The 9,992-nt window shown below is 42.2% G+C and overlaps 1 protein-coding gene across 2 annotated transcripts in view; it reads right to left on the reverse strand.

Moving 5' to 3' along the window:
• Window positions 1-1,491: 1,491 nt before the first annotated feature.
• Window positions 1,492-9,992, reverse strand: part of RNF19B (ring finger protein 19B) — a 27,110-nt gene continuing 18,609 nt past the window's right edge. For both annotated transcript variants that reach the window (XM_008063993.1, XM_008063992.1), the window contains exons 4-9: window positions 9,249-9,411; window positions 8,679-8,793; window positions 7,684-7,824; window positions 6,031-6,238; window positions 3,120-3,251; window positions 1,492-2,300 (exon numbers count right to left, since the gene is read on the reverse strand). In XM_008063993.1, coding sequence (XP_008062184.1) covers window positions 1,847-2,300; window positions 3,120-3,251; window positions 6,031-6,238; window positions 7,684-7,824; window positions 8,679-8,793; window positions 9,249-9,411 — 1,213 coding nt within the window. In that variant the 3' untranslated portion in view covers window positions 1,492-1,846. The remainder of the gene's footprint in view (window positions 2,301-3,119; window positions 3,252-6,030; window positions 6,239-7,683; window positions 7,825-8,678; window positions 8,794-9,248; window positions 9,412-9,992) is intronic.

A 9,992-nucleotide genomic window follows, 5' to 3' on the forward strand; every position in this document is an offset into this window, starting at 1 on the left:
TATTATCTCAATCTTTACAACCCCATAATTAGGATTATCATCCCCATTTTGGCTAAGTAAAATCAGATTCAGACAGTAAGCTGCATAGCAATAAGAAGTAGAATCCAGATAAGAAACACAAGTTTGGCTGTAAACCACTGCCTCTCCAGCAGACTCCTTTGATTTTATCCAAGTTAATCGCTCTCTTGATGAGGTTTCAAGAATTGCAAGTTTTGAGTTGATAATTTGCATTTCAGAGATCTCCAGACTGCCTTGTTTTTCAACAAGTTCCCTTTTCCCCACAAGGTCACCATCACCTTTCTAGGGTACTTTTCTCCGAAGTCTGCTAACAGCATTTCCTGTGCCAGGTGCAGGGAATATGCTAAGTCTGGCTGCAGTGCCCCAGGGATAAGAATCTCCCAAGTTGGCTGTTGTCCAGACTCATCATCCCCATTATAGTAAAACACAGGCCAGGAAGACAAAGAACAGGTTCATCTGTGAAAGGAAACAGAAAGTCATCTGGTCCCCAGGGAAAGCATGATTTCAATTCTTCTCCTGGGCCCAGGGCTAAGGTGATACGAGATTTGGCACAGAAAGTTCCTTAAATGTAGTCTTAAAGTTGGGGAAATTAGGGGCATGAGAGAGTAACTGACCCACATAGTCACAAAGTAGGTTACTGTCAGATTTGGAATTGTACATGGGGTCTCACGAGTCTTTTAATTTTCCTGCTATACTATGTATAAGCTTTTATTTCTAAGGACGTTATTCTAGATAGAGCCAAAACTCCAAGTAGTACTAGTTTAACTCAATTCTGATGAATTTGTAAGGTCAGATAAATATTTTCAGAGATTTTGATGGCATGTCTCCTCTCGATTCCTTAGTCCCTCTTATTTCGACTAGATTAGCAAAACTGAGAAAGATTTTTGGAACAGAGAGCAGTATACACAAGAGCATAGCCAACACCTATGTTATTGCTTGGTGATTATTCAGAATCAGTACATTTCTTCCTCAAATTGCAGGATATTCTATTCCCCAACTTGTAAACTTGCAACATTCACTCAGACCTCTCTTAAGAGCTTCTTGGGACTGCCACCCCTTCCCTCCTCTGAAGCACATGACTAAAGGAATCATAATGCAGAAAAGGGTTTTTAAAGCTTTAACAGTAAACTGTATTTTCAATAAACCTGGGATAACAACAACAAAAACAAAAAAACAGTAAAATGCACAGTTGCCTCTAGAAGGCAAACAAGGTTTGTTCTAATCTACCGCTTCCCTATTCAGCTGACTCAGCTAATAATTCTTCAGTCAGACTGCCTGGTCCAAAACAAGCCTAGCTTTCCTCCTTCTTGTGCTAGATGTCATTGGTTTATAGACGCCTCCACTGCAGTTGGATTTGAATACAATCTTTCCTGGGATTAGAAAGATTCAGGTCCAAAGACTGTCAAAGATGCAGTGTTCTGTTTTACACACTTGGCTCTGTAGGACTATCTAAGCCAAGGAAAATGAGATAAATAGAATTACAGCAGAAATCTTTATTAAAATGTGTCCTTCAGTAATATGTTTAGCATACAATATACACACATACATATGTACACTCTTTGACACACCTCACGGATCGCCAACATCAGTTTAACCAATAAATTAAAACTAAAAAAGGGGGGAAAGGGGGGCCTAATGGCAAACTTTTCATATTTTATCTGGTAATTTTTATCTGAAAATTTCTCAGAATTTCCCTGGGGAAAATCTGTGACCAGAGAATCTTTGAAATAAAATACATAAATCTCTAACCCCCCCACCCCCAAAAAAAGATTCCAAAAGATGCAGTTACAACAAGTGTGCTTCTCAGAACAGGAGCATTCATTCCACTTCATACTCTGGCTTCTGCACCTTCTGACTTCAAGACAGTCTGTCCCTCAGCTGGGGCAGAGAGGTTCATATGGGCACTTGGGCTCGGTGCACCTTGGGCTCTGGGGGTCGAGGGGCAGGCTGCAGTATGGGAGCGGGGGGAGCCACACTCATCTGAGGTGATGTCTGGCACATCATCTGACTGCGTATCAGAGCTCTCCAGGTCACTGCGGATGCTCTCGGGCTGGGCCAGGCTGATGTCCCAAGGTTTGCTAGCCAGGCAGTCTTTCTGTTCACAGCTTTGGTGTTTGCAGGGGGGATCCTCTTCACTGCCTCCACCACCACTACCTTCTTCGTCATTCTCTGCCATCTGAGCATGAACATGGAGCGAGTCCTCCGTGCTGCTTCCACTCACCAGCTGATAGTGGCTTGGTTTGGCTTCGATGTCCACTTGGATTTCCATATTGTTACATTCCCTGTGGAGACAAAATCCACTTTGCTGAGTCATGCATACATCATCCTATACCTGTTGTTAAAAGCAGTTTATGGGTTCAAGATTAGGAAGTTAAAAAAAAAGTAAACAGTGGACTGGAGTTCACTTTTAGCAAAAATAAAATTTCAGTCTAACACACAAATAAGATGGAGAAGAGCAATCAGATCTTTTTGCTGATTTAACATACATACATGTAGGCATGTGCACTCACATATACACCTCATTCAATCTCTTAAAACATCTAAAAAGAGCTTCTAAAATTCAACTAAGGGTCAGAGCCTCACACTAGCATACTTAAAATATAAAAGTGAAAAAGATTTGTAGCTTTTTACTACTGTGTCACAAGTAGAAGAAGCCAGAATCCCCACAGTAGGAACATCACAATCACATTGGTTCTCAAAATGGAAGAGAGATAGGCTATGGGAGCCCTATCAAGCAGAAACCCTAGACTCACAGACACCAATAAATACCAATCCAGCTCTTTAAGTTCTATGTAATTATACACTGTTGCAATAGCCAAGAAAAGACCAAAAGAAAAAAGAACGACCAAAAAGAGAAAAATTTCTCTAATGAGAAAAAGAAAAGGAAGAAAGAAAACAAATCTCTAAAAATCAAATATTAACAAGAAGAATCAAGAGATGCCAAACACTTCAGTACCAAGAACTTGCTCGATGAATTCACAAGGTATCCTATATATCCCACAACATGGTACACAGAGCTACCTAACACGAGTTATTGAAATTCTGAACTAGTACCCAACCAAAAAATGCAACCTCTCCTGGGCATCTGACTGTTCACATACCTGTCCTGTGGGTTGTAGGAACTGATTATGGAACCGGCCATAGCACGAGTGCTTGCGTTGTCACTAATTGCACCAAGACTGGCTGTGTCTTTGGGGAATATTTCCTTTTGGACATCGGCTTGGACTTCTAACCTGTGTAAAGAGGGGACGTTCAAGTTAATATGAGACCTAGGTATTCCAAGACAATCTGCTTTGTGGCACATATCTCTTTCATTTCTCTTGCAAATTGTGGTGATCTGTCTGATTTTCTCCAATTGTGAAACAGCTCAAGTAGATGCCCACATATTTTCTCTCTCAAGAATCTATTGAAATCGTCCCCTCCTTTCTATCCCCACAGCTACTATGTAACTTCAGGCCAGTATCTTCTGTCTGGATAATTACAACTGGGTTCCCTTCTCCAGTAGCCCTGAAGTCTAAGTCAATCAATATCCAGTCTAGTGCCAGTGTGGATAAAGCGCCAATAGCTCTAACAATTCTCTAAAACTCTTGGCTCCCTATTGCCAACAGGCATTTAAGGTCTTCCTGATCTTTCAGGAAGCTCTTTGTCCAGCTCCATCATTCACTATAGATTCGAAAATCATAATCATTCTGTATTTTTTCTTTCCTTAAATACCTATACACATTTTATACCTCCATGACTTTGAACATGCTATTCGCTGTCTCTGAAAGTTTCCTTTCTTTACTGGATAAATTTACACTTAGTCCTTAACAACAAAAGAAATATCATTTCCCTTCATTCTCCCAGAAAACCAGTCACTTTCAGCTACATATTCCTATAGCACCTACCTACTTTATACCAATTTTTCTCTTCCACTCCTCCTTCCACAAAGGAGACACCATAACTCATTCACACTTGATCCTCCCTGCCTTGAACATAATAGGGACTCAAACATTGAGCAATCAAATTACCTCTAGGCTATGAGATTGAAGGACATTTGGAGCCAACTTCCTCCCTCCTCTTGGAGCAGCAAACTTTCCCAATGGTGTCTCAGAGCTGAGAACCCATAACTATTTCCTTTCTTGGCTCCAATGCCATTCGGTTGCACACTTAAGTATTTCCTCATAATGGGTTTCACAGTCAAACTCATCTGACTCATTCACTTCCTATAAAAGAAAGGCTTTCACAGAACCGGAACAGCTGGACTGGCTAAGCTGCAGTTTCAGCAAGTCAGTCTCCAATTATGTCTGTCTGCTATATACAGGGGTGTTGGTTTTAAGAAAGCACAGCAGTGAATACTCCAGCATGTGGGGGCGGGATCCCCTAACAAGAGGCAACCAGAGTCATGAGATGCAGCCAGGTCAGTAGCAGCCTGCAGCTGCACATTCAAGCAGCCTCCATCCTACCACCTGTACCATTACTCTGCTGCTCCAGCCTCAGATGCCCTTTCAAAATGTGTCAGGGTCCAGGAAAATGAGAGTACAATAGAAAGTGCATGGAATCAGAGACCTGGGTTCCAGTTTCAGCTCTGCCACAGAATCACTCTGAGTTCCGAGAATCTTTCACAAAGGCCACCTACTTAGGTGGCTCCCAGATGCTGGTTCATGCAATGGCTGTGCTAGAATCACCTGGGGAGCTTTTTTTTTTTTTTTTTTTTTTTTGAGTTGGAGTCTCATTCTGTCGCCCAGACTGGAGTGCAGTGGCTGCTTCCGGCCACCACAGCCTCGACCTGCTGGGCTCCGGTGATCCTTCCGCCTCAGCCTTCCAAGTAGCCAGAATTACAGGCATACACTACCACGCCCAGCTGATTTTTTGATTTTTTGTAGAGATGAGGTCTCGCCTGCTCAGGCGGGTCTCGAACCCGTGGGCTCAAGCAATCCACTCACCTCAGCCTCCCAAAGGCGCGGGATTACAGGCTGAGCCACCAAGCCCGGCTGGGGAGCTTTTTAAAAACCTCGTAGTTCCCACTTTAAGAGATTCTAAGTTATTAAGACCGGGATAGGGCCTTGAAATCTATTTTAAAGAGTCTCTCAGGTGACTGATAGGCACTCAGGTGTGAGATGCAGTTCACCTGTCATCTGTTGCTTGAATCTTTCTAATAGCCAAATGGCCATCTGGTCTCACTTTAAATACTTCCAGGGATAAGCAGCTCAGTATGTACTAATGTAGCTCTTCCTTCTTTGGATTTTTATGTAGCTTTTCCTTACATTCTCTATACTGAACCAAAATTAGTTTCCTTCTCTCTCCAAGTCATCTTAATCTACCTCTTGGTATGAGTCATAGAAGTCTAATCCTTTTGCCAGTTGAAGACCCTTCAAATATTTGAAGGCAGCCTTCTCTGCTACCTTCCTCTCCTGCTTTGTGTTCCCAGGCCTCTTTTCTCCAGTGCATTCACCTGTTTCTCATGTGACATCTGTTATGCTCCTCTGAATATATATATTCTGGTTTGTCTAACTGATGAAATAACCAAGCAAGTCACAACCATTACAGTAACAAAGCTTTATATAGTCTCAAAACAAGTTCACAGAATTGATTTTATCTATCAAATGGGAATAGAAAGGTAATAAGGAGCACAGTACCAATAAGCCACAATATTGCATAAACACTACTCAACTAAAAGCCAAAAACAATCCTAATGGAGAGCACAGCCTTAAGAATTCTATAAAAATTCCAGCTGTCCCTTCTTGAAGCAGGAAGCCTAATATAGTTGACGGTGAATCTGCAGTCAGGATTATTCTTTATATAGAGGTAGCTCTGGTGCAGTGAAAGGAACACTGAACTTTGCACAGCTGAGTTAATCTTTCTTCTAAGCTCTTTTCCTATTTGTAAAAGTAAAACAAAACAAAAACACAAAAACCCACTGACAAATAAAAATAAGATGATATATGGGACGAGTCTAGCACAGAGAAATGGCTTAACATGGTACTTCTTATAATTCCAACCATTTCTGTCAGGAATGATCGGTTTGTTTACCTGCTGTACTTTCCTTTGCCACTGGAGAGAATGCCGCCACTCAGTGTGCCCCCCGAGAGAGCTGCAAAGCTGGCTGTCTCACTGTAAGGACCTTGCACAACACTGAGTCCATCTGTAGGGCTTCCACTAGTGCTCAATACACTAGTCAGGCCTTCAATGCTGCTTTCCCCAATGCTGGGATTCTTGAGGGCTCGCCAGGCATCTGCCACTAACGATAGAACCAAACATCTCAATTCAGGACAGTACAGCATCAAAATAGTCCAGTAGGCATTTTCCTGTAATGACTCTTCAGAGTAGAGGATTTTCATGTGGAAAAAAATTATTAGTACTAGTACTAGGAAACTAAAATTAAATGACTTGCCCAAAGCCATGGTTAGTCATATGAAACTACAACTCTGATTCCAGGTCCACTATTCTTTCCATAACACCATTGCTGCCATTTAATCACATAAAGATTTCAAAAATGTCTAGATCATGTGCTGATTCTATCAGGAAGCTTCTAGTAAAAAGCTTGAAAAACTGTTGGGGTGCTCTGTGTCCCAGGTTATTTTCCATAGTAAAGCAGAAATGACATTAAAGTAGAAGTCAGAGGTTTCCTCGAGTCCAAGTTCTACAGAGGCTTTCAACAGATTTTGAGACAAAAAGCTTTTTTTTGTTTGTTTTTGAGTTGGTTTCTCACCCTGTCACCCAGGCTGGAGGGTGGTGGCAAGCTCCTGGCCACCGCAGCCTTGACCTGCTGGGCTCAGGGCAATCCTTCCGCCTCAGTTTTCAAAGTAGCTGGAACTACAGGCATGCGCCACCATGCCCGGTCAATTTTTTGATTCACTGTAGAGATGAGGTCTCACCAAGTTGCCCAGGTTGGTCTTGAACCTGTGGGCTCAGGCAATCCTCTCATCTCAGCCTCCCAAAGTGCTGGGATTATAGGCATGAGCCACCGTGCCTGGTCTGAGACAAAAGCTTTAAAAAGTTTTTTCTTTTTTCCTTTTTTTTTTTAGTAGGAGTCTCACTCTCTCACCCAGGTTGGAGTTCAGCTGTAGACTCATGGCTACCACAACCTCGAACTGCTGGGCTCAGGTAATCCTTCTGCCTCAGCCTTCCAAGTAGCTGGAACCACACGCACATGCCACCACACCCGGCTAATTTTTTGATTTATTCAAGAGACGAGGTCTCTCCAAGCTGCCCAGGTTGGTCTCAAATCCCTGGACTCAGGCAATGCTTTTGTCTCTGCCTCTCAAAGTGCTGGGATTACAGGCGTGAGCCACCGCACCCAGTCAAAAAGTTCCCATTTTAATGGGGATAATAATATCCCTTTCCTTCTTCACAGAGCTGTTGCAAAAAACAAGTGAGATAATAATTACGTGAAGTCCTCTGAAAATTATAAAGTACTGGGCAGATATAAGACTTTAATATAATCACTACTACTACCAGCATACTTTGAATCCTACTAGTTTGTACCTGCCACACAGAAGCAAGTACCAGAGGAATTAACCTAATAACTCTGGAACAAAGAAATGAAAAGCTAAAAATACTTTACCCCCTACAAAGCTCATTATCCACAGTAATCCAAAGACAACCTCTCTGTAAATCGTGAATTTTACTGATTTTTATCCTATGTCCCAAAAATCCTCATGGAAATAAAAATACTGCTTTTACCTGTAATTGGACCATCATCTTCATCAAACTCAATTTTCACACCTTTTCCATTGGCTGTGCTAACTCCACAGCCACCTCCACGACAGAGAGAAATGGGCACAACCCCATAAACATATGCCAGCATAATGGGGACACCAATACCTGGGGGAGGAGAAAGAAACATGTCAGCAGGCCATCAGGTTGCATGTGCCCTTAATTTTTTTTTCCCAGCCTGGGTATGGGCCAAAGAGAGACAGAAAATGGCTCTCCCAAAGAGCCTGCCTGGCAAAACAGAATGTTGACCAGGCTAGCAATCAGAAAGGGCCTTAGAATCTTGGGGTCCAATTTACTTGTTTCAAATTTACTCAGAACTATCTTCCCAGGGTTGTCAATGATCAAATGAGAACATATACACAATGCCTAGCACAGTAAATACATGTTGGTTTCACTTCTCCCTCTTCTATTCATGTCCCAGCTAAGTGACCTTGGGAAAATTACTGCACTGCTTTTTAAAATTGTGCTACTTTTTGCGAGGATTAAATAAATTAATATTGTATAAGGCTCATAACTACCTTTGGTACATGGAGAGCATTATTACATGTTATTTTATTATTATTCTAAAACAAAATCTCATGCCTCCCAAAATACCGTGAGGCATCAAACAAATCAAAATAAAGGTAATTTTGTTTTTGTAGGTTCCACAGCAAGTGGAGAGGGAAGAAAATGAAAGGTCAAAAGCTAGGGCCTAAAAGTAATTTTCTTAAATTCTACTTTTTCTATGTGCCAGACGGAGTTCGAAGCACTAACTTAACAATGAAAGACCCCTCAACTCTGATGATCTGGTGAGGCTGAAAAACTAAAAGATAATCATTAATAATGAGGCTAAATAGAGTTAACTACCAAGGTGGGCTTGGCATAAAATGCAGGAGTCTCTGGGAAACATCTGGCCAGCTTGCTAAACTGCTATCTATGGTCAGAAATCTGACAGAGAAAAGGCATGGTCCTGACTAGCTTACCAACACTAACTGCAGCAATAACTGGGGATGCAATGACTGACAAAGTCACTCCTCCTGTGATTGCCAAATTCCTCTTGTGTTTGGAGGTTTTCCTTCCCTCATACCTGCTGTGAATCTAAAAACAAAAAAGAAAATCCAGATCAGCAGGTTAGAATACCAGAGTTTTGCCAGGGAATAAGATAAGTGTACATTCACTTATAAGTTATTTATATTAAAACATACCCTCCACCCCAAAGAGGCATCTTTCTCAAATTTTAACTTAACCCAGACCTGGAAGATATAAACCAATGCAGATAAAGTTAATCCAATAAAAGACAAAATAACTCAGAGGAATGAAGTAAGCATTTTACTTTTAAGTCACTGAGACAAACCAGGTCCAGGATGTTTAATAAGAACTTTCAGATCTCACGGGTTTATGAAAATCTATTTTAAAAATCAGGGTTATTTTTATCTAAGAAGCAGTTGGTTTTCAGGCAGCCCTGAAATATAAGCTCCTTTTCATTTCCTTCAAACCTTTACCAACAAACCTAAAACTGGAACATGCCATACACAGAACCCAGCATGCTTTACCTTCCTTCCAACATAAACAGGAATGCCAATGACCATGGCAGGAATGGCAATGCCAGCGATGAGAGAAATCCCCACCGGAGCACCAATCAATGTGCCCAGCTGCCACAGAATCTTCTTTTTACGGCTCCATGGCTTCTTGCCCCAGAATGTACAGCCAGAAGGACTGCAGAGGAAACATGCCGAAGTTAATGTCAGTGTTACAAATGCAGCTATTGTTACCAGAGGACTTGATAAAAATAACAGCCTTTTCTTTCTTTTTTTTTTTTTTTGAGTTGGAGTCTCACTCTGTCGCCCAGACTGGAGTACAGTGGCACGCTCCCGGCCACCGTAGCCTCGACCTGCTGGGCTCCGGCGATCCTTCTGCCTCAGCCTTCCAAGTAGCTGGAACTACAGGCACGCGCTACCACGCCTGGCTGATTTTTTGATTTATTGTAAAGATGAGGTCTCGCCAAGTTGCCCAGGCGGGTCTTGAACCCGCGGGCTCAGGCAATCCACTCACCTCAGCCTCCCAAAGCATGGGATTACAGGCTGAGCCACCGAGCCTGGCTACCTTCTTTTCAATAGAAGTGACTGACTACAAGAGGTTACAGGAAATAAATATATTACACAGGAAGGGCAAAGGACAAGGCCAGACCATTAAAGCTCCAGGTTCTTTAATTTTTTTTTTTTTTGAGTTGGAGTCTTACTCTGTCACCCAGACTGGAGGGCAGTGGCACGCTCCCGGCCACTGCAGCCTCGACCTGC

This window comes from Carlito syrichta, unplaced genomic scaffold, assembly GCF_000164805.1.
Source record: "Carlito syrichta isolate Samal-C Ts95f unplaced genomic scaffold, Tarsius_syrichta-2.0.1 Scaffold307172, whole genome shotgun sequence".
Lineage (NCBI taxonomy): Eukaryota > Metazoa > Chordata > Mammalia > Primates > Tarsiidae > Carlito > Carlito syrichta.